This window comes from Myotis myotis, unplaced genomic scaffold (genome assembly GCF_014108235.1).
Source record: "Myotis myotis isolate mMyoMyo1 unplaced genomic scaffold, mMyoMyo1.p scaffold_m19_p_10, whole genome shotgun sequence".
In the NCBI taxonomy this organism is placed as follows: Eukaryota; Metazoa; Chordata; class Mammalia; order Chiroptera; family Vespertilionidae; genus Myotis; species Myotis myotis.
This window is the reverse complement of record NW_023416314.1, coordinates 23,769,179-23,794,367: the sequence shown is the minus strand read 5'-3', so window position 1 is coordinate 23,794,367 and position 25,189 is coordinate 23,769,179. Positions and strand designations below refer to the sequence as shown.

Here is a 25,189-nt window from a genome sequence, read left to right as displayed (position 1 = left end):
ACACTGACCTGGACTGGTCCCACCTGGCCAGCTTCTTCCCAGATCAGGGTAGGAGAGAGGTGGATCCCCGAGGCTTCAGCATTTTGAAGCAAATGCCAAGTGGTTGTATGAAGTGTGCATTTTAAGTTCTCTCACAGCCCTCTGATGAGCAAAGATTTTACTCTGTTGACTGGCGGGCCATGCATTCCCTCCTCTGCCTGGTTTGTAAATAACTCCTGGAACTTCTTAGTTTGGCCTGAAGGACTGAGGCAGAATTCTAGTGCAAAGCTTTGGTCCTCTATTTCAGTGGTCGCCAACCAGTAGGTAGTCCGCAGACCACTGGTGGCCCATGAGGTCCGAAAGGTTGGAGACCACTGCTCTATTTAACTCGGGCATCAAGAGTGGTTCGTGTGTGGCTCTGAGACCGGGCAGTACAAGGGAGACGAGAACTAAGATTTGAGTTAGGATGGGGATGCATTGGATCCCACGATATATACAGACAGAGAGTTAAAAATCTTTTAAAATCTCTCCTCCCAGTCATTCTGAACAAATATTTATCAAGCACCTTCTTTGTGCTAGGCACTGTGCTGTTTACTAGATAAATAATGATAAGATGAGCGCAGCTCTTGCCCAGCTGTAGACTCCAAAGAAACAAGCAGAGGTTGGTTTCCAAGGATCCAAGTGCAGCAGGAGAGAATAAGCAGGAGTGGACTCTAAGAATACAGGACAGTACATTGAAGAGGAAAAGAGCAGAGAGCCCACTTTGGACCTGACATACTAGCAGGAGTGTAATGAGCACCCAGCAACCATGTAACAGCAGGGTTACGAAGGTCTACTCAAGGTCAGAAGCTGGCTCCTCTTCGCCCCTGCCATGGTACCTTGCTGGGCATGTAGAAATCTGCTGTGTAGAGTGAGGAAGGACTTACCTGGAAACTCCACCGTGGGACACCGTGTGTTCTCTTGCATTCATCCTTCAGGGTTGCGTGCTGGTGCCATTGCTGGAAGGTGACTATTGCTCAGCTGCCTCTATATTTTTCTCCTCTGAGGTGCTGAAGTGGAATGATTGCTGCCTCCTTGTGAGGATCTATAAATCAAAGGTCAGACTCCCACTCAGTTGCACAGTGCTGCTTGTTGAAAATTTGCAGGCTTGCTTAGGAGATCATTGAACTTGTGGTCATCACAGGATGCTCATGTTTAGGTGGCAAAGGAAGAGTCATCCCAACATGTGGGAGCTAGAATCAAATTCTTTACCCCTTTGTTCCATTTACTTCCTCTTTAAAAATAAGCAAACATCTTACAGAAACGGATTTATAGGGACATGAGTTTTCATTTTCAGACCTGGAAAAGTTTATTTAGTAAGAATGAAGTAAGAAGTATGTATACAGCTGTGCTTGCTATATATTTCAATGGACACATTATATAACTGCCTTCTTTAATGATGACATTTAAACTCTCCATGTGTCTGCCATACTGCAGTACTTCAAAAAGAAGGAATAACCCCAATATAATTGAATAACCAAGATCATTAACTTTGGATTTAAACAAATCTAGACACACAAGCAGCTGTGTTCCTTGAGAAGCATTAGGGAGGCTGATGAGACAAGCAAAAGTGACTTGGTGAAGGATGCTGCTCCACACCATCCATCACTTTTGAACTACATTCTTTACATTCTTCAAGTGTGTGTTCCCCATTATCTTCTCTTTAATTTTCCTCAACAATCCCAACCTCACACCCCTGCACATTTCAGAGACAGAGCTCTAAACTTGCACAGTTTCCAGGTTCACAGCCCTTCCCGTTTCAGAGGTGGCCAAGCAGGCACCCGTTTTTCAGTCTCGTAAAGGTTACATTTCCAGTCTTTGGTTTGGATGTTGGTTCCGATGATCAACAGTTTCCTACTTCACCAGAAACTTCTGAAAAATTTGGCGCCTAGAATGGTTACAGATTGGAGCAACTGCCTTATCATTATTTGTCTAGTTTTATGTCTGTGTGTGCATGTGTGTGTTTGGGGATGTGGGAAAATAAGAATCGGTTTGTCAGAAAAAATCCTCACGACTTACAAAGCCAACAGTGACTTGGAAAGAATTCTCCCTGCCTAAACAAAACCCCCTCACTAAAGTAGTGTTTCAGACGAATGGGGTTTTGATAGCATGAAACAATACCAATTCCATGTAGTAAAGCTTACCTTTAGGATAATCTGAAACCAAATGACTGTGTGGTAGTGTTCCGAAACAATTTCTACAGCTCTCTTCCTTGTAACATGGAACACAGAATATGGTTTAGGTGAAAATACCTTTTCACTAGTGACATTAGCCTGTGCCAGCCCAGTCTGGCCCTCATCTCACAAGGCTGAGAATAAGAAAGTTTAAACAGAAAAGTCTCCCCCACAAGCTTTTATTTGCCAGGTTTAAAGTACACCGTGCTATGTTGTTGTTGTTAACCTGGATTAAGAAGATAGTGATCTGAAATTCACAATTTTATCAGACAATTCATTTCGGTTGCTTTTGAATACTCCTAAAAGAGAAGTCTCTTGTTTTATTTCAGAATGAGATGGTATGAATATGAAAAATTGCTTTTTGCTTGCCATGTTGCAGTCAAGTAGCCTTCAGATGAAAAGTTAATGATCAAAAAATGACCCAATTATAACTCATTTCCCCGTTGATTTCCTTATTTTAGGGAACACGGGGAACACATTTAAGATCGAACCAGTCCTGGGCATCATCACCGTTTCCAAAGAACCAGACATGACGACTATGGGTCAGTTTGTCCTGTCAGTCAAAGTCACAGACCAGGGTTCCCCGCCCATGTCTGCCACTGCAATTGTGCGCATTTCTGTCACCATGTCTGATAATTCTCACCCCAAGTTTGCTCACAAAGACTACCAAGCAGAAGTAAATGAAAATGTTGATATTGGAACATCGGTCGTTCTGATCTCTGCGATTAGTCAATCTACCCTCATTTATGATGTCAAAGATGGAAACACAGATGGGATCTTTACCATAAATCCATACTCTGGAGTCATCACTACCCGGAAAGCACTGGATTATGAGCGAACTTCCTCTTACCTACTCACCGTACAGGCCACGAACATGGCAGGAATGGCTTCCAATGTCTCGGTCAATATTCAGATTGTTGATGAAAATGATAATGCCCCCATTTTCCTCTTTTCTCAATATTCAGGCAGCCTGAGTGAGGCTGCCCCAGTTAATAGCATTGTCAGGAGCCTAGATAACAGCCCCCTGGTAATTCGGGCCACCGATGCCGACAGCAACCGGAATGCTCTGCTTGTGTATCAGATCGTCGAGTCCACGGCCAAGAAGTTCTTCACGGTGGACTCCAGTACAGGGGCCATCCGAACGATTGCCACCCTGGACCACGAAACCATCTCCCGTTTCCATTTCCACGTGCACGTGAGAGACAGCGGCAGCCCCCAGCTGACTGCAGAGAGTCCCGTTGAAGTCAGCATAGAGGTGACAGATGTGAATGACAACCCGCCTGTTTTCACCCAGGCTGTGTTTGAGACGGTCCTGCTCCTACCTACCTATGTTGGAGTGGAGGTGCTGAAAGTTAGTGCCACAGATCCTGACTCCGAGGTGCCCCCCGAACTGACATACAGCCTGCTGGAAGGCAGCATGGATTACTTTTTAATGGACTCAAATACTGGTGTGCTCTCCATAAAAAACAACAACCTCTCCAAAGACCACTACGCACTGATAGTTAAAGTTTCAGACGGGAAGTTCTACAGCACGTCCATGGTCACCATCTTGGTTAAAGAAGCCATGGACAGCGGCCTCCACTTTACACAAAGCTTTTACTCCACCTCAATCTCAGAGAACAACCCTAATATAACCAAAGTTGCTATTGTCAATGCCATTGGAAATCGCCTTAATGAGCCCTTAAAATATAGCATCTTAAACCCAGGAAATAAATTCAAGATAAAATCTACCTCAGGAGTCATCCAGACCACCGGAGTCCCCTTCGACCGTGAGGAACAAGAGTTATATGAGCTGGTGGTAGAAGCCAGCCGTGAGATGGACCATTTGCGTGTGGCCAGGGTAGTGGTCAGAGTCAGCATCGAAGACATAAATGACAACTCTCCAGTCTTCGTGGGCCTCCCTTACTATGCTGCTGTGCAAGTTGATGCTGAGCCTGGGACTCCGATTTACCGGGTGACAGCCATCGACAAAGATAAAGGTGCAAATGGAGAAGTGACCTATGTCCTACAGGATGACTATGGCCACTTTGAAATTAACCCTAATTCGGGGAATGTTATTTTAAAAGAAGCATTCAACTCTGACTTGTCCAACATTGAGTATGGTGTCACTGTCCTAGCCAAAGATGGTGGAAACCCTTCTTTGTCCACACTGGTAGAACTGCCCATCACGATTGTCAACAAAGCAATGCCTGTGTTTGATAAGCCCTTTTATACAGCATCCATCAACGAAGACATCGGGATGGATACACCTATTCTAAGCATCAATGCCACCAGTCCAGAAGGCCAAGGCATCATATATATCATTATTGATGGGGATCTTTATAAACAATTTAACATCGACTTTGACACTGGGGTCCTGAAAGTCGTTGGCCCTTTGGATTATGAAGTTACATCTGTTTATAAGTTGACAGTAAGAGCCAGCGATGCCCTTACCGGTGCCAGGGCTGAAGTCACCGTTGACTTGCTAGTTAATGATGTGAATGACAACCCCCCTGTTTTTGATCAGCCTACATACAATACAACATTGACAGAAGCCTCTCTCATTGGGACACCTGTTTTGCAAGTTGTTTCCACTGATGTGGACTCAGAAAACAATAAAATGGTTCATTACCAGATTGTCCAGGACACTTACAACAGCACCGATTATTTCCACATAGACAGCGCCAGTGGCTTAATCCTGACGGCAAGGATGCTGGACCACGAGTCAGTGCAACACTGCACTTTGAAAGTCAGAGCAACTGATAGTGGTTTCCCATCGCTGAGCAGTGAGGTCCTGGTTCATATCTACATCTCAGACATTAATGACAACCCTCCGGTTTTTAATCAGCTCATTTACGAGTCCTATGTGAGTGAATTAGCCCCCCGGGGCCATTTTGTGACCTGTGTGCAAGCCTCCGATGCAGACAGCTCTGACTTCGACCGGTTGGAATATAACATTTTATCTGGGAACGACCGGACAAGCTTTCTGATGGACAGCAAGAGTGGGGTCATCACACTATCCAACCACCGCAAGCAGCGGATGGAGCCTCTGTACAGTCTCAATGTGTCCGTCTCTGACGGGTTATTCACTAGCACTGCACAGGTGCATATTAGGGTGCTGGGGGCTAACCTGTACAGCCCCACCTTTTCACAAAGCACCTACGTAGCTGAGGTTAGAGAGAATGCGGCTGCCGGGACAAAGGTGATTCACGTTCGAGCCACAGATGGGGACCCAGGGACGTACGGGCAGATCAGCTATGCCATCATCAATGACTTTGCCAAAGATCGATTCCTCATAGACAGCAATGGACAAGTCATTACAACAGAAAGGCTCGACCGGGAAAACCCTCTGGAAGGCGACATTAGTATTTTTTTGAGGGCCCTTGATGGCGGGGGAAGAACGACTTTCTGCACCGTGAGGGTGATTGTTGTGGATGAAAATGACAATGCTCCCCAGTTCATGACAGTGGAATACAGGGCCAGCGTCAGGGCAGACGTGGGACGGGGCTACTTGGTCACTCAGGTGCAGGCCATGGATCCAGATGATGGAGCCAACTCAAGGATTACTTATTCCCTGTACAGCGAGGCCTCGGTCTCTGTGGCCGACCTGCTGGAAATCGATCCTGACAACGGTTGGATGGTCACAAAGGGCAATTTTAACCAGCTGAGAAACACAGTGCTATCCTTCTTTGTCAAAGCAGTCGATGGGGGCATTCCAGTAAAGCACTCCCTCATCCCTGTCTACATCCACGTCTTGCCCCCTGAAACGTTCTTGCCTTCATTTACCCAGTCTCAGTATTCTTTTACCATTGCAGAAGATACGGCCATTGGGAGCACGGTGGACACCCTAAGGATTTTGCCCAGTCAGAATGTCCAATTCAGCACAGTTAACGGGGAACGTCCCGAAAATAACAAAGGGGGTGTCTTCATCATAGAACAGGACACAGGCACCATCAAGCTCGACAAACGCCTGGACCATGAAGTCAGCCCAGCTTTCCACTTTAAAGTAGCAGCCACGATACCCCTCGACAAGGTAGACATTGTATTTACTGCGGACGTGGACATCAAGGTGTTGGATTTGAACGACAACAAGCCAGTCTTTGAGACGGCAAGCTATGAGACCATGGTCATGGAAGGGATGCCTAGCGGCACCAAACTCACCCAGGTGAGAGCCATCGATATGGATTGGGGAGCTAATGGGCAGGTCACGTACTCCCTGCACGCAGATTCCCAGCCCGAAAAGGTAATGGAAGCATTCAATATTGACAGCAACACCGGCTGGATCAGTACCTTGAAGGACCTGGATCACGAAACAGACCCCTCATTCACCTTCTCCGTGGTGGCGTCCGACCTTGGGGAGGCCTTCTCTCTTTCTGCCACGGCTTTGGTCTCTGTCAGGGTGACAGATATAAATGACAACGCACCCGTCTTTGCCCATGAGGTGTACCAAGGGAATGTGAAGGAGAGCGACCCTCCGGGCGAGGTGGTAGCCGTCCTCAGCACGTGGGACAGAGACACTTCCGACATCAATCGCCAAGTGAGCTACCACATTACAGGTCAGTCTACCACCCTTTGGTTTTCACTGTGGGCTCTGCCTTGTAGAGATGGAAGGTGGCAGGCAGTGAGAGTAGGAGAGAAGAAGGCGAGATGAGGGGTTAAGAGTATTGATGCTCTGGGGCTGAGGAAGAGATCTGAGTTGATACCGTTGTTGGTTATTCCTCACTCAGCCTTAATTTGGAGTTCATTGGTTTGCCTGCAACTGGTTACCCAGATCGGTACCCAGGCCTTGAGTCACTTTTTATCATTGCAAGTGGAGTCCAGCCAAACTTCTCAGCTGAAGAAGTGAAAATAACAGCTCTTTTTTGCTGTTATTTTTAAAATATATAAGAGATGTATTTTTAACTGTATTTCTTTTCCCTAGATTTTTAAGGGGGGAAAAAGCAAATAGCTGTTTCCTCTGATAATGAAAACTCATATACATTCACATTTACAAATTAGAGAGCCAGGTTTGACCTTCTGCTAAAAAAATAAAATAATGTTATAACTCTAAGCCAAAGATATTTCTCCTGACAGCTCATTTTTCTTGGATCCCTTTCCTGTCTTTCCAAATAGTAAGTAGCAGTTCAATGGGAGAGCCAAGATAGACAAATGAGGTCACCCAGAGGGCACAAAGTATGTCACCATTGCTCTGAGAGCCTGAGGATTTCATGTCAGAGTGAAGAAGGGGTGTCTTGATCAGGGGCAGCTTTCCGGGGGTGATTGGCCTTAAACTACAAAGAGGAGAGGGTTGATGATGTGAGAGCAGTCTTCCTAAAACTATTTTGGGGTTTTAAAACGAACATTTTGATGTTGTGACATTCAAAGGCAGAACATAAGCCAAGTGCCAAAAGATTTTAAAGAATCCATCAATACTTGTAGTCAGGTGGTTTCCCTTTAGAAAAACTACATTATTCACCGTGAAAAATGAATTAATTAGAATGCCCCCAGGACACAGAGTCTGCTTAAGTACGTTGGTGGGAAAGTTAATTAATCACTGCAGAATAAGATCCACGGGAGGGCATATGCGTCCGTGCTAGCGACTGCCACACTTCTCCACGCTACTCCTCTTCATGGAACTGTTTGCTTGATGTTTTCTGTTTAAAGCTATTTATGCATTTCATGCTTTAGCTGATAACTTCCTTTTTATTAAAATGTATGTTTCTGCAATAAAGACAGGAGCAATAGTGGTAAAGAAAACTAGGTGAGTAAAGCATCACTTTGATTTCATTTGCATTCAGTTGCAGATAAAAAGCTTCTTAAGCATTCTAAGGGATACTCTTTTATTTGGAAGAACTGTTACTCAGCCTTAATTATTTATACATTGTCTCTGAATGGAAGATTTAAAGGGGCCAGCCTATCAACTTTACCAAGGTAATGAGAACAGAGTAGCTTAAAGCTACTGTTACTGTTAGCAGTGCCAACCACCAACTGATTTTAATGAGATTTAACTTTTGCTCTTGACGTAGCACAACTTGGCTGTGCTTCCACAGATTAACAAAGGACCATTAATCATTTTATTTAACAAAAGAACAGTGTGGGCCTGCACCAGAATCATCGGCGAGGTTAAATCTGTGCATGCTGAATATTCAACCACAGTCTAACTGAAGCCTAGCCAGTGATGGAGGAAAGTGATCTCCCAGGGAGGACCCCAAGCCTCACGGGAGCAGATTTCTCACCCTGGACACTTGACATTCTGGGCAGATAAGTCTTTGTCATAGATGGCAGTTCTCTGCCTTGTGGGATGATTACCAGTGCCTCTGGCCTCTACCCAATAGATTCCAGTAGCTGTACCTCACAACCCCTGATGTGGCATTCAAAAATGTCTTCAGACATGGACAAGTGTCCCCTGAGGGGTGGGGGAGGAGGCACAGTCACTCCCAGCAAAAACCCACTGCCCTAGAGGAGGGTGCACCCCTCCTTTTCTGCACTGTCTGCCATTCATCCTGTTAGCCCCACACCGCTGAGACCCCAGACTGAGCCCACCCCCCACCATGCCATATAATCCAGTGCACAGTAGTCTGGCTCTCAAAATGCCACCCTTCCCACTCCATCCCCTAGACAGGACCAGCAGCTCTGCCCTGGGCTTTTTTAAAGATTCATTGTAGGAAGGCAAGTTCATTCCAGTGAAGTAGCAGCAGGATGCAATATGTTCCTTATTTATTTGTTTACTGTCAGTCTTCCCCACTAGAATGTGAGTTCCAGCAGGAGAAATTTGGGTCAGTTTTGTCCACTGCTGTAGCGCCACTGCCTGGAGCCCAGTCTGGCCCAGAGCAGGTGATAAATACTTGCTAAATGGCTAACCCAGGGAAACAGTGATGATTTAACTGAATTCCAGGCTCCTTGCCAGCTGTCTCGTTCAGTCTTCCTCCTTGTTTGAAGCGACATTATTTTCCTCTTTGGGACTGGAAGGTCAAGTATTTTCTTCCCTCCTGTTCCCATCTTCTGCAAGCCACTGTGGTCCCCATGCAACTCAGTGGTGCTGGAAGTAGTATTGCTGGGACCACTGTCAGTGTTTCAGCGTCATCAAAAGCTGTTCCATTTCACCTCTTCTCTTTCTCTCCTGCTTTCCCCAGCTTTGCTCTGATAAATTTGATCTAATTGTAGTGCTTATCTTTGAACTGCACCTTCAATGACCCCTCATTAGGGCCCTTTAATACTAACGGGTCTTCCTCTGTCATACAAACTTCTCTCCCCCAAACCCCAGTCCTTATAGGGAGAGTACAGCTGTATGATAAATCTTTCATTAAAAGATTCCTTAATAGCAGAAACCCAAAACACTAATTCAAAAGAATATATGCACCCCCATGTCCACTGCAGTGTTATTTACAATAGCCAAGATTTGGAAGTAGCCCAAGTGCCCATCAGGAGATGAGTGGATAAAAATGCTGTGGTACATTCACACAGTGGAATACTACCCAGCTATAAGGAAGAAGAAGAAGAAGAAGAAGAAGAAGAAGAAGAAGAAGAAGAAGAAGAAGAAGAAGAAGAAGAAGAAGGAGAAGAAGAAGGAGAAGAAGAAGAAGAAGAAGGAGAAGAAGAAGAAAGGGGAGGAGGAGGAGAGGAAGGAAGGAAAGAAGGAAAGAAGGAAGGAAGGAAGGAAGGAAGGAAGGAAGGAAGGAAGGAAGGAAGGAAAATAAGAAGGAAATCTTGTGACAGCATGGATGGACCTGGAGAGTATTGTGCTAAGTGAAATAAGCCAGTCAGAGAAAGACAAGTACCATATGATTTCACTTATATGTGGAATCTAATGAATAAATTAACAAACAAAGTAGGAACAGACTCATAGATATGAAGAACAGACTGACAGCTGTCAGAGGAGAGGAGAGGAGGGGGAGGTTGGGGAGCTGTGTGAAAAAGGTGAAGGGCTTAAGAAAAAATTAAACTCATAGACACAGATAATAGTATGGTGATTACTAGAGGGAAAGGGGGGTTGGGGAGGTAGGAGAGGGTGTAGGGTGATAAATGGTGATGGAAGAAGACTTGATTGGGGTGGTGAGCACACAATACAATATACAGATGATGTATTATAGAATTGTGCACCTGAAACCATATAATTTTATTAACCAATGTCACCCCCATAAATTAAAAAGATTCTTCAATAGTACTGACTGCCTTTCCTTGATTATCAACAGCTAATGAAATTGTCTTGGTAACAAGAGCTACGGTGTATTACATCCTCTCTTGAGACAAAGTGGAAAGACAGTTGTATCATCCTGAGAAGGATTGATTTCACAGTTTGAATTTGATTGTCCTTAAAGGGAACTAAACAAGAGCTCACCTCTGGCTTCTCTAAGTGCAGTTTATTCTCTTGAAAGTTACTGTTTTACTTTCCACACAAGCCAAGCATATAAATATCAGGCTTTCTTGCACAAGAACCAAAAGGAAGTGAGAATAGATTGTTCAGTATCGTAAATGATATAGTTTGCAGGGCACCTGGATGACCCTACACTGTCCTCTCGCCGTCACTGCACAGCTTCAAAACTTCTTTTTTTTTTTTTTTTTTGTTCTGCAGGAGGGAATCCCCGAGGAAGGTTTGCCCTGGGGCTGGTGCAGAGTGAGTGGAAGGTCTATGTGAAGAGACCTCTAGACAGGGAAGAACAAGATGCTTACTTCCTCAATATCACGGCCACCGATGGGCTCTTTGTCACACAGGCCATGGTGGAAGTGACTGTCAGCGATGTGAATGATAATAGCCCAGTGTGTGATCAGGTAAGGTTTATGGCTATCGTAGATAGATTGCTCCTTTTTACTCTGCTTCTCTAAAATTAAGTCAAGACCCATTTTCCTTCTCTGCTTAAGGCCAAGCTAATTTCTGCTCTGACCTGCTTAGTTAGTGAGCTCCAATTGGATATAAGAGGCTAGGAGTTGGAGTCTTGGATGAAATATTATAAACATGGAAAGAGTAGAGGAGGTAGCATGAATCAGGTACATAATTTTGCCCACAAAAATAAAAACAAAACCATGAGTCCTAAAATTAAATAATTTTAGAGGAATCATGAAGGACTTTAAAGGACTATTCTAAATCATTGATTTCATAAAAGAGAAATGGATCCCTCAAAAGCATAAATTACTTTTTTTTGTAAGTTTACTCAGCTGGTTCATGGCCATGTTAGCAATGAACCCAGATCCCCAAGGTCGTCATGAGGTAGCTTTTCTATCACATAACAAACAGGATAGTCAGTGCAAGGTGCCAGTACTAGGTTTTGTTTTCTTCTTACTGAAATTAAATCCCTGTTCATTTACCTTTCTTCTTTTAATCACCATCTGGACCCAGAGCCACAATATTGGTATTCTGTAGCTTAGAAAAATGCAAATAGACTTAATCTCTCATACTAATGCCAAATGCTAGTAGTAGCTGTTTAAAGAGTTGAAGGGTCCCAAGGATTCACTGGTGCTTAACAGAAAGAGGACTGTGGTCCATATGAGACCTGCGTCATGGTTGCACAGGGGCAGGGATTTTTTATCTGTTTTACTCAACACCGTACTCCTAGAATCTAAGTAGTACCGAGCACATAGTAGTGTTCAATCAGTATTTGTTGAATGAATGAGCATGGGAGCGGCAGGGCAAGAGACATACCATGTTTCATCCTATATTGTAAAATGGTTGGTTCTATGATATAAGAAAAAAAAAGCTGAAGCTAAATTATGTGAATGCATCTAAATTATTTGAATGCATGCTAACTATGGCACTTGCCCCAGAAATACTAATGATGTAATTACTTTTCTTTACCTTTGACTAGGTTGCATATACAGCATTATTTCCCGAAGACATTCCCTCAAATAAAATCATTCTGAAGGTCAGTGCCCAGGATGCCGATATTGGATCCAATGGAGATATACGATACTCACTCTATGGATCTGGACACAATGAATTTTTTCTAGATCCAGAAAGTGGTAAGGTGACATTTATTCTTTGGATAAATGCCATTGTTAGTCCAGGAGAGAAGTTAAGCTCTCCTATGGTCTCATCAGTAGTGCCTAACTAATACACAAGAGCCTTCATATGATGCCTGGCTATCTTGGGCTCTAAGAAATACTAATTGTACATGCTCTGGTTGGTGTGGCTCAGTGTATTAGGCATCATCCTGTGCATCAGGAGGTTGCAGTTTTGATTCCTGGTCAAGGGCACATGCTTGGGTTTTGGGCTCGATCCCTGGTAGGGGGCATGCAGGAGGCAGCCTAGCAATGGTATGCTCTCACATAGATGTTCTCCCTCTCCCTTACTTTCTGAAAATCATTAAACTATTCTTTAAAAAAAAAAACACAAACTCCTAATTGTGCATGGTATCTGAAGATGGGTGCTCTGGAGCAAACAAACTTTATTTGGCTTATAAACTTGCTCTGATTTACTTACATTTATTAGCATCAAGTAATCAGACAGGTCTACTTGCTTCTCCTGTTTCTCATAGTCGTTGAGTTAAAGCATCTGCCCTATAAAGAGTTTAAACAGAATTACATCAGCAACACAGGTTGCCATGCAAACCAGACAGCAGTGCAGAGTAAGGAGAGTTTTTCCTGTTGAAATCCCTTTGGGGTCCCTTCCCGATGCTTATTAGCACACTTGTCTGGTTTTCATTAAACATTCCTGCCTCCAAAGTTATGAGCCCTCAGATTTGCTTACACAGTCAGGTAAAATGTATAAAGTGAAAGGTCATGTACGCCACAGCAGATGCCGGCACTGAAGGCCACGGCTAATGGAAAAGACATTTTCTATGGAGGTAAATTATTTCAGTGTTATGCACTAGATGGTTCATCTACTGGAAATTTGTAAATGGAGTATAAAGATGGAACAACTTGCATGTTTCCAGTGTTGTCTTGATCCTATTGAACCACAAAATATTGAGACTCCAAGAGGTAGTGGCTCCTCCATGCTCACTCCCACAGCACCTTTTTCTACTTGGAAGCACTGAGCTACTTAGGAATATACTACTTGTCCATATGTGCCTGGTGTTTATGTATTCAATAGCTAACACTTATTGGGTAGCTAATTGACATAAAAGGACTTATGGCATATTTGTGGTAGACTCCAAGATGAACAAAACAAACCATGTTGAGTGAGGAAGACAGACCAGTAAGCTAATCCTATCTAATAATAGACAAAGATGCAAATTGACCATACCTTCGCTACACCCACCATTGGCTAATCAGAGTGATATGCAAATTAACCGCCAACAAAGATGGTGGCTAATTTGCATATGCCGGCTGGGAGTAAAGACTGAAGACACCATAGAAGGAAGCCAAGCAACGGAGCTGAGGTAGCAGAGATGGGCAGGAGAGAAGCTACAGAGAACGGCAGGGTAGGAACGGCAGAGAAGGGTGGGGTAGGAGCCGCAGAGACGGGAGCGAAGCCCTATTCTTGCAGGAATCTTCCTGCAACAGGCATCTACACTAATAAAAGAGAAAAATGGTAATTGGCGTACGGCGATACCGTTTTCATTGGCTAATCAGGGCTATATGCAAATTAACTGCCAACTAAGATTGGCAGTTATCTGCCAACTAAGATTGGCAGTTAACTGCCAACAAGATGGCGGCTAATTTGCATATGTAGGCACAATGCAGGGAGGCGAAAGGGAAAGCAGGAAGAAGCCCCCTGCCACTGAGAGTGATTGGAAACCCAGGGGGGAGCTAATGGCTGGGGGGCAGGGCAAAGGCGGCCCTGGGGCCATGATCAGAGAATCAGGCGCCTTTGCCGCCCTGGCCAGTGATAGCAGGAAGTAGGGGTGGAGCCAGCGATGGGAGCTGGGCACCGTCGAAGCTGGCAGTCCCAGGAGCTAGGGGTCCCTTGCCTGGGCCTAAAGCAAAGCCCAGGATCGCGGCGCCCCCCGCTGCAGCTGCGGGTCCCCGCTGCCCTGGCCGGACGCCTAGGCCAGAGGTGTTAGGCCTGGGCAGGGGCGGAGCCTGCAACCGCGGGGAGCTGGGGGTCCCCTGCCCAGGCCTGACACCTCTGCCGGAGGCCTCAGACCTGGTCAAGGGGCCGATCAGGTGATTGGTGATCGGAGGGTGATGAGGGTCAACTCCTCTGGCCGAGGCATCAGGCCTGGGCGGGGGGCGGAGCCGGGGATTGGGGGGATATGATGGTCCCCTTGCCCAGGCCTGAAGCCTGGGTCAGAGGCGTCAGGCTTAGGCGGGGGGTGGAGCAAGCGATCAGAGGGAGATGGGGGTCCCCTGCCCAGGCATGATTCCTGGGCTAGAGGCCTCAGGCCTGTGTGGGGGCCAGAGCCAGTGATCGGGGGAAGATGGGGGTCCCCTGTCCAAGCCTGACACCTCTGGCGGAGGCGTCAGGCCTTGGCAAGGGGCCGATCAGGCGATTGGAGGGTGATGGGGGTCAACGCCTGAGGGCTCCCAGTATGTGAGAGGGTGCAGGCTGGGCTGAGGGACACTCTCCCCCCCCTCCCCCACACCCAGTGCACGAATTTCGTGCACCGAGCCCCTAGTCTAGTAATAATAATAACAATAATGATAATAATAGAATGAAATGATTGACCCAGAGGAGATATATCTGGGCTCAGAGGAAGAAGTAGGTAATATTCTACTGAGAGGAAAGCGAAAATTGTTTCAAAGAAGAGCTGACATTTGAACGCAGCCAGGATCCTAGTAAGTCAGACAGGACCCTGCAGGGGGCAGCAGGAGCAGAGGGCGAGGCCCATCCAGGGTACGCCACAGACAGCACTGTCACTGGTGAGAGGGGCTGTAGAATGGTTTGTGATCAAAGTTCTTGCTGGGAAAAATAACTTTCAGCCACATCACGAGGGTCTTGAATGGCCCAACCAAAAAACTGGCTGTTTGGAAGTAGGAGAGGGAAATGACCTAACCTATCTTTGAGAACTGGCTGGAGCAAGGAAGCCATGGGAGGAACTGCTTTATGAGTCGGGCTGGCTTGGTCCACACAACACCTGCTCATTTTATTTAAGTATAATACTTCATGAATCATACTTTACACCAAATAGCATTTATTCAGGTCTTGATGTTTAACTATTAAATTCTAAACAACCACCACAAAATCTCCAGGGGGGCTGACACCCAGCACCAGTACAGGTGTTCCAGTGGTTAAAATATATAACCTACCTCCATGTTGGTTCCTAATAGCTGCTTCTCTGAGCTCCTCAAATATTTCTTCACCGGAACCCTCCCCACCAACCACGAACCCCTGCACAGTCCAGCTAGCAGGGTTCACCTGGCACAGTAGGGCTCCTTAAAGTCCTCTTTGTGCTGTAACCAGCCTCTGTTAGGATTGTTCGTTTTCCTCTAAAACAGCAGTTCTCAACCTGTGGGTCGCGACCCCTTTGGCCGTCGAACGACCTTTTCACAGGGGTCGCCTAAGACCATCCTGCATATCAGATATTTACATTACGATTCATAGCAGTAGCAACATTACGGTTATGAAGTAGCAACGAAAATAATTTTATGGTTGGATCACAACTTGAGGAACTGTATTTAAAGGGCCAGAAGGTTGAGAACCACTGCTCTACAAGATGGGGCAAAAAGATGGTGGGTAACAGGAAGCAGAGAGACTGCCTGCCCCTTCTGGGTCTTTAGGTTATTTACATGGTTGACTATCAGAGAACTCAGACCCTGGCCCATTCTCTGGAGACAGCAGAAACCCAGAGACATAGCTGGGGAGGTCAAAGGAGCTATGGAGCTTCTCCATGTAGCCAAAAGGAGGAACCCCCAATGCCAGAGGTTTCACAGTGGCATTAATTAATTTGAAGGTCCTGCCGTTGGTTTGTTGCTGCATCCAAAATCACAGGATTTTGTCCCTGATGCTTTAAACCATTTTTGTTCTATTTTTCAAAATTATGAGACACTTGAGCCCAATATCATTGGTCTTTCCTATGTTGGGATTCTTTATAGAATTGATCCTCTGCTTTTCAAAGAACTTAGACAATTTTTGAGAAGGTGGGCTATTTCTTTTCACAGGCCAGTTAAAAACGTCGTCACCGCTGGACCGGGAGAGGGTCCCTGCGTACAAGCTGATCGCCAGGGCCACTGATGGGGGTGGCAGGTTCTGCCAATCTGACATCCACTTGATCCTGGAAGATGTGAACGATAACCCCCCTGTGTTCTCTTCTCACCACTACCACGCCTGTGTCTATGAGAACACGGCTACCAAGGCTCTGTTGACCAGAGTTCAAGCTGTGGATCCTGACATTGGTAAGTCAGTTGCACCAGTGGGATGTCTCCCTGTCCAGGGATTCAACACATTTTCAGGTGCTGTCTTTCCAATCGTCTCATCAGCCCACTCTGGTTCCTTACCAAGAACGTGTACACTGAACCACATTTCAGCTCTTCCAATACTGTGAGTTCCTTTACTTGCAACAAAGAATTTTGAATTTTTTTTTCTTTTAATCTTTAGAATAAAAATAACAGCTTCCTTACTTGCTTGTTCCTCCTGGACGTAGTTAAAATGCTGTATTGTGTGGCAGGGGGAATTCATGTCCATTTCAGTAAAAAATTGCATCACATGCTTCAGCTGAAACATGACAATCTCAATTTATGCTAGTGCCCCACAGTGCAAAGACCAATTACAAAATGTGCTGCCTGTCCGGTGCAGACGGTTTTAAACTGCCATTTTCCAGAGCATTTTGGTCACATATAAACTGACATTTCTAGGCAGGCTGACGGTGGATAAAATAAGAAGAAATGAGAATGAAAGTTGCTAATAAAGTTTGTGTTCAAAACCACTTTACATAATGAGATGGTGAGTTAGACAAGACCGGAGTTAATTGCCAGGTAGTCCTTCTGAGAATGAATAGGTTACTGAGGTGACTGCATGATGGAATATAAATACTAAAGGGCATATAGACAGCCTCTTGGTTAGCATTTTAATAGCTGTAAATCAGAGGACTAGGGAATGATGGGGTGTGTCTGCTATGCTAAATAGGCCTTTATGTAATTCAGTGTCTTATTGCTTAATTCTGAATTGAAAGAAAAATTACTGGACTAATGGAAAAGTAAATACAGAATAATTAGTTGAAAACAAATGTAAAGTCCAGGGTCTTTGCATATGTCCCCTTAGAGAAATTAGTGGCTACACTTTAAATTAATGCTCTTACCTCACCACATAATTATCTAGGCTGGGAACCAACCCTTTAAAATCCGCATATTATAAAGCTTGATAAAAATGATAAATAGGGAAAGACTCTTATTGACTTATAATTATGCAATACCTACAAATGCTCTTTTTTAAAGGAAGATTAGAAAGCATTCTCTGTACTCTCCTTAACAGACTTTTGGGGGAAAAGAGGACAGAAATCATGCAAATAAATCTTTTCATTATTTCGATTTGACTTTGACAATGTGTAATTGTGCCATAGGTGAAATTTTAAGGTTTAATGCATTTTAATTAAAATGAAATTGAATTAAAATTCCAATTGTAGGAAACTGGAATTTTTCTATTCATTTTCTTCATGAAGGAATTGGGGGTGCCGCACCCTATCTACTAGAAACTGAGACAGAAGGAGTCTGATTAGTGCCCGTGATGTTTCAGAGGGAAGGGTGGGGTGATGTTACTGACTCACCAGGTGGTGTAGTGAAGAATACGTGATTGGCCTGCCCCTTTTTACTTCTGCTGAGTTGGCTGTCCTTGTTGGGAATCTGAGAAGAAAGGATGGCTAGACTCTGGGCCTTAAGCAGGGCAGAGATGATAAAGCCTTTAAAGGACCAAAACCAGAATAATGACCTTATCAACACCTCCCTCTGCTCATTTGCACTAAATGTCAAATAGACACAGAAGTTGTGAGTGCTGCTGACACCTATATATCAATGGCATTCACTGGTCCATGGTATCAGCCTCTGGAAAACTCTAGCTTAGGATACCAGATCGTGGCTCACATTTCAGTTTTTGTAGAACTTATTAAGCTTTTAAAAATAAAAGAACTAAGCTATCTGGAGAACAAATTAACTCTTCCAAAAAACACAAACTGATCACCTGCTCTGTCCCGGACACCATGCTGAGGAGGCCGGTGTGAAGGTCTGGGTCAGAAGCCAGTAGCGGTAGCGTGATTCTGAGCTGTAATCAAACCGACAGCCTCTAGAATTTCACTGGTGGCTTATGCCATTTTCAGCAGTGACCAGAGAAGAACTCGTACTTCGTTGGGAACAATCCATTTCTCCGTTTTTCGAAAGGAACCACAAAGGAGGCTACCAGGTTGTGAAGTGGGCAATTCATCTCAGGGTCAAACTGCACCTCTGGCCTGAAGCTAATTTGCACAGGAATCATTAGGCTGATTCCAGCCCTCACATAAATTTAGTATGGCTTGTATACAGTGTTCAAAAAAAGTTTGAATTAGTTATTAATAAAAGTCAGGAAATTTTTACATGAAAACTTTAGTTTCTGGCGTTTTATAAAAACAGCAACAGCCCTCAGAAGCCTCAGCAATTCCAAGTGCACAGCCCCACAGCGGGAGGAGCCAAATCAAAGCTGCCTCCTTCACATCCTTCACATCCGGCAGTTTTCAGCCTCCCTACTCCCACCCACTTCACCTGCTTGTGTTATTGCTGATCTCAGAGGCCTATTCTCTAAAGTGGCAAGGAAATATCTGGTTTTTAAAAAACTTTTCATTTTGCAATAATTATAGGTTCATAGGAAATTGCAAAAAAAAAAAAATGTACTGCACTTTCCCCTAATGATAACATCCTGCATAACTGCAGTAAATAATCAGGTGTGTGTGTGTGTGTGTGTGTGTGTGTGTGTGTGTGTGTGTGTGTGGCGCGCATGTGTGTTTCTATGTAACTTTGTCACCTGTGCAGCTTTGTGTAACCAGCACCACAGTCATCCACCACAGGGCTCTAGCTTAGGATACCAGATTGTGGCTCAATTTTTTTTTTAGTTTTTGTAGAACTTATTAAGCTTCTAAAAATAAAAGAACTATGCTATCTGGAGAAGAACAAATTAACCCCTCATAGCCACATCCACCTCCTCCCTGCATTTCCTTTCTAGGCTCCCAGTGGTTCGCAACCTTCCTAATGCTGTGACCCTTTAATACAGTTCCTCATGTTGTGGTGACCCCCAACCATAAAATTATTTTCATTGCTACTTCATAACTGCAATTTTGCTACTGTTATGAATCGTAATGTCAATATCTGATATGCAGGATGTATTTTCATTGTTACAAATTGAACATATTAAAGCATAGTGATTAATCACAAAAACAACATGTAATTATATATGTGTTTTCCGATGGTCTTAGGTGACCCTGTGAAAGGGTCGTTTGACTCACAGGTTGAGAACCGCTGCTCTAGCCCTGGCAATCGCTAGTCTCCATATCCATGATTTTGTTATTTCAAAAATTGTATTTAAATGGAATCATAGAGTTTGCAACCTTTTGAGATTGCCTTTTTTTTTTTCCATTCGGCATCATGCTTGAGTCCATTCAGGCTGTTCAACTGGTTTTGATTCTCATGAAGAACATTGGCTGCACTTGTATAAATGACAGGGCTGTTTGGTTCATGAAACTTCTTTTGTTAAGCATATTCCTTTCTCTGAAAGTAACTGCCTAGGTCAAGGATAAAATAAAACCAGAGGCGGACAATCTAATTTCAATACTCATTTTAGGAGTTCTAAGAAATAGCATGGCAATTGTCTAGATTTTAGCATTAAATTCTTAGTTTTCCCATAAAATGGAAATATCTTCAACCCCATGAACTGATGGCATGATACAAGCTAGCAATTATAAAACTCAATCTTTTCAGTAAGGATTAGGAGACGTTTGCTCTTTGGGTTAATATCTTACAATTTAGTCTACCAGGTTCCAATTTTTGAGAGTTTTTTACTCTAGCAAATCCTATATAATAAAAGCCTAATATGCTAAGTGCCCAGTTGTCCAATGACCAGTCGACCGTTCAATCAAAGCATACTATGCTAATGATATGCTAAGGATGCTCAAATGCTCACTATGACATGCACTGACCACCAGGGGGAAGACAGTTGACTGGTCGACCAGTTGCTATGATGTGCATTGACCACCAGGGGGAAGAGGCTCTGACCAGTAGGTTAGCTTGCTGCTGGAGTCCAGCTGATTAGGACTGAGTGAGATGGGCCAGACACACCCTGGAGCCCTCACATGGTCCCTTCCCGGCCCAATCGTGCACCGGTGGGGTCCCTCACCCTGGCCTGCACCCTCTCACAATCCGGGACCCCTTGCAGGATGTCGGATAGCTGGTTTCAGCCTGATCCTGCAGGCCACTCCCCTCAGGAGGGTGCCAGACACAAGGCTCATGGCTGGTGAGCACTGCTTTGGCAATATGATCCTCTCTGATAGGGATTGATTGGGCGCGAGCCCACAGCAACCACAGTGGGGCCAGGATGAGCAGGAGCGGCAGGTTGGAGCTGCAGGTGAAATTGGACTGTGGATTTCGGCCCAATCCCCACAGACCACCCAGAGGGACCCCACCCATGCACAAATTTGAATTTGTGCACCAAGCCTCTAGTGGAATATAAAACGATAAAGTTCAGAGCTAAAATCTATGACCATTTTTGGCAAAATGACATGAAAATAAAATGTAAACTTGCACTGGAATATATGCTATAGACCATGTTTTATTGAGAGTCCAATTTCCAGATATTTGAAATGCAATAAGACATGGTTCTCCTCTTATGGATGAGAGACATAAAGCAAAGAAATGTTCCAATGAGCAACTGACTCCTTTCCCGTAAAATGTTTCCTTCAAGGCACAGAACTACTTTCAGGGCTTCAGAGGAACTTGGAGGCTCATAACACACATTACAGCTATTTTCCATTCAATTTAACAGATATTTAATGAGTAACCAGGTAGTAGGTGCTACAGAAGGAGCTGCAAGATTTGCACAGATGAGGAAAAGGCAGTGACAGGCCTCAGGTCATACGCAGTAAAGAAAGGCATGAGTCAGGACCACACATACATTACTAAAAGGCAGAGCTCCCAGGGTTTCAATAGGAAGGCATTCAGAAAGATAAAGTCGTAAAGCTGGGAATGGTGGACCCAACTAAAGGGAGAGTATCATGTTGTGCAGGATGAAAGAGGTAAATGAGGTGAGAAAAAAGTCTGGGGACTGAGGATGGTGGTTCATGAAGGGAATCACGTACTTAAAACAAGGTTGAAAAGAAATTGCTCTGGCCCATGTGGCTCAGTTGGTTGGGCATCATCCTGTGCATTGAAAGGTTGCTGGTTCAATTTCCAGTGAGGGCACATGCCCAGGTTGTAGGCTCGATCCCCATTGGGGATGCATGCAGGAGGCAGCCAAGTGATGTTTCATTGTCACATTGATGTTTCTCTCTCTCCCTCTCCCTTCTTCTTTTTATAAAAATCAATTAAAAATATTTAATGAAAGAAAAGACATCATCAGCTCTAGGTTTTGGAAATGTGAATCCGATAGAAGCCTCTAAAATGCTGGTAAGGAAAGCTTGTAGGAGAGGGTTAAGGAAGACCACAAGGGCCAAAATTAGAGTGGTGGCTTTGGAATTTAAAAGGAAGAAGCAGAATGTTCTCTGTGTCTCTGAGTCGTGGGGATGTAAAGGACAACATAGGGAAACTATAGGGAATATATAGTCAATAACAGTCTAATAACTATGTATCATGTCAGACGGGTATGCAATTTATAAGGATAATCACTTAGTAAGGTATATAATGTTTAATCATTGGGGTATACATCTGAAACTAATATAATATTGGATGTCAACTGTTATTGAAAATAAAAATGAATTTTTTAAAAAAGTGCAATGAGATATTTTAGATGTGAACTCTCTAAGTTTTGGGAAGATAAGCTAGGCAAGATGTCAAGTGTGGGCACAGCTGAAGGTGCTGTATGAACAGAAACAGAATAGGTGGCCTGAAGTAGGATTGGTGTAGAGAGAAAGAGGAAAAATTGGAGGTAATAGGGAATTAAGAATACAGTCCTTCAGAAAAAAAATGTTAGGATAAGTTTGCAACTTATGACAAAGTGGGGAGGTCTTGTCTCCAAGGGGTTTACAGTCATAGTACAAATGAACATTCAAGGAATAAGGTAATAAATGTGATAATAGAGTTGCATTGGCAAAAGTAGGAATTTTCTAAGGATTAATCGGCACATATAAAATGTTAGTACAGGTTCCTTTGGGAACATTGATATGTGAGCAATGAATTTTCAACTGGGGCAACTTAGGAAGGGTCTACCAAGTGTCATTAGCATATAAGTTGGGTATTAAAGGATGGGGCTTGAATTTGGAAGGGCAGGAACAAGGGGAAAATCCAGTAGTGAGAGAGAGAAAGGGGATGGGGAGAGAGAGAGAGAGTGAATGAGGACTGTATCAGCCAAGTTGGCTTGGCTGCACTGGGGTAATTTTTCTTAAAGTCTCAGTGGCTTAGCACAGCAAAAGTTCAGTTCTTTCCCATGTGAAGTACAGGTGACATGGAGATCTGATCTCTATCTTGGCAACACCACATTCTTGACCTTTGGTTCCCAAGGTCACCATTGCAGGAGAAGAGAGGGAAGAAGGAGACACACCAGTTCTTAGCAGCTTTAGCTGGGGGAGAAGCCCACGTCACCTTATCACTGTCCATTGTCCAGAACTAGTCTGAGTGAGGTAGGAAAGGTAGGGGCGGCCATGGGATATCTGGTGAGCACTCATTTCAGCCAGGAAGCAGGAAGGGACAACTGCCTCAGCAGGTCCCAAAAACGCAGGAGAGAGTGACATTGCGACTATGTTGGCCTCAGCAACACAGAGAAAACACTTGACCTTAGAAATGAAAAAGAGAAAAGCAGAAAGGAGAACCTGATACTGAGAAGATGAAAAGGGGAGAGGCTGAGGAATAAGGAGGGAATGGTGCCGGTGGTCTTGAGCTGGCATCTAGAAGGGTTCAGCAATCTGGAGAAGGTGCTGTGCATAAATTAAATAAGAGTCCCGAGAAGAAACATAATTTTGAAAGGCATTATAGGGAGTCAGAGAAGACTTAGCTCAGTGGTTCTCAACCTTCCTAATGCCACGACCCTTTAATACAGTTCCTCATGTTGTGGTGACCCCCAACCATAAAATTATTTTCGTTACTACTTCATAACTGTAATTTTGCTACTGTTATGAATTATAATGTAAATATCTGATATGCAGGATGTATTTTCATTGTTACAAATTGAACATAATTAAAGCATAGTGATTAATCACAAAAACAATATGTAATTATATATGTGTTTTCTGATGGTCTTAGGCGACCCTTGTGAAAGGGTCATTTGACCCCCAAAGGGGACGCGACCCACAGGTTGGCACCCACAGGCTGAGAACTGCTGACTTAGCTAAAGGAACTAAGTTCTCCTTGTCTCAGGACCCCTTGCTTTTTATTAACACAATTTGTCCTAAGGCAAGGTGGAGACATACACATCAAAGGGTAGAGTTTGGCACAGAATCCATTGTCAGATTGGAAGCCTCAGAGCCAGTCCACCCGATATACAGCTTCAGACTAAACCTAACCACCACCCAACTATCTCCATGAGCAACACACTCAAGGGGCAGACTTATCAGGGTACCAGAAGCCCATGAAACAAGTCCTGATTCATGGGGTCTCCCTCTGAACAGCAGATCCTCCACAGTGGTCTCAGCCAGTCCTTGAAGTTGATCCACCTAGGGATAAATCTCTCCCATTGATTGCCAATAGCAATCAAGATGAGGGCACATAGTCCACAAGGGGGGCACACCTAGAGAGCCCAGCTTGGGTGAATGGGGTAGCTGTGCCACTGAGCCCTGTAGGACACCTACTACATCAGGCCACTCTACCAAGACTGGGAGACATAGAAGCTCCACCCTAATACAAAGAAACAAACACACAGAGTCAGTCAAAATCAGGAGATGAGGAAACATGGCCCACATGAAAGAACAGAACAAAATTCCAGAAAAAGAACTAAACAGCCCTAGCCGGTTTGGCTCAGTGAATAGAGCGTCAGCCTGCAGACTGAAGGGTCCCAGGTTTGATTCCAGTCCAGGGCACGTTCCTGAGTTGCAGGCTCAATCCTCAGTAAGGGACATGCAGGAGGCAGCTGATCAATGATTCTTTCTCATCATTGATGTTTCTATCTCTCCCTCTCCCTCTCTGAAATCAATAAAAATATATTTTAAAAAAGAGAACTGCCGAAACCGGTTGGCTCAGTGGATAGAGCATCGGCCTGCGGACTGAAGGGTCCCAGGTTCGATTCTGGTCAAGGGCATTTACCTGGGTTGCGGGCACATCCCCAGTAGGAGATGTGCAGGAGGCAGCTGATCGATGTTTCTCTCTCATCGATGTTTCTAACTATCTCTCTCCCTTCCTCTCTGTAAAAAAATCAATAAAATATATTTTTTTAAAAAAACTATTAAAAAAAAGAGAACTAAACAAAATGAAGACAAACAATCTACTAGATGTAGAATTCAAAACACTGATTATAAAGATGCTCAACAGACTTAGGGAAAGAGTAGGTAAACTTTTTGAGAACTTCAACAAAGAGATGAAAACATAAAAATGAAATAGTAAACAAAAAAGAATCAGTGAGAAATGAAGAACACAGTAACAGAAATGAAAAATGCATTACAGGGAATTAACAGTAGAGTAAGTAAAGCTGAGGGTCAAATCAGCAATTTGGAAGATAAAGAAGCATACAACTCCAAGTCAGAACAGCAAAAAGGAAAAACAGTCCAAAAAATGTGGGTAGAGTAAAGAGCCTCTGGGACAACTTCAAGCATACCATCACTCACATTATAGGGGTGCTGGAAGGAGAAGAGAGAGAGCAATGAATTGAAAACCTATTTGAAAAAAAAAAATTGATGGAAAACTTCCCTGGTGAAAGAAATAGACATACAAGTCTAGGAACCATAGAGAGTTCCAAACAAGATGAACTAACACTTTGTGGGTTTCCAGAGATGTGAGGGATTGGGGGACTTAGTGAAAAGGGTGAGGGGATTAAGAAGTACAAATTAGTAGTTTCAGAATAGTCACAGGGATGGAAAGTACAGCATAGGGAGTATAGTCAATAATATTAAAATAAATATGTATGGTGCCAG

General features: G+C 44.1%; 1 protein-coding gene across 2 annotated transcripts in view; it reads left to right on the top strand.

The window, feature by feature from the left end:
* FAT3 (FAT atypical cadherin 3) overlaps positions 1 to 25,189 on the top strand; it is a 520,751-nt gene that overhangs the window by 423,481 nt on the left and 72,081 nt on the right. For both annotated transcript variants that reach the window (XM_036324714.1, XM_036324713.1), the window contains exons 9-12: positions 2,654 to 6,727; positions 10,723 to 10,919; positions 11,951 to 12,104; positions 16,128 to 16,361. In XM_036324714.1, the coding sequence (XP_036180607.1) occupies positions 2,654 to 6,727; positions 10,723 to 10,919; positions 11,951 to 12,104; positions 16,128 to 16,361 (4,659 nt within the window). The remainder of the gene's footprint in view (positions 1 to 2,653; positions 6,728 to 10,722; positions 10,920 to 11,950; positions 12,105 to 16,127; positions 16,362 to 25,189) is intronic.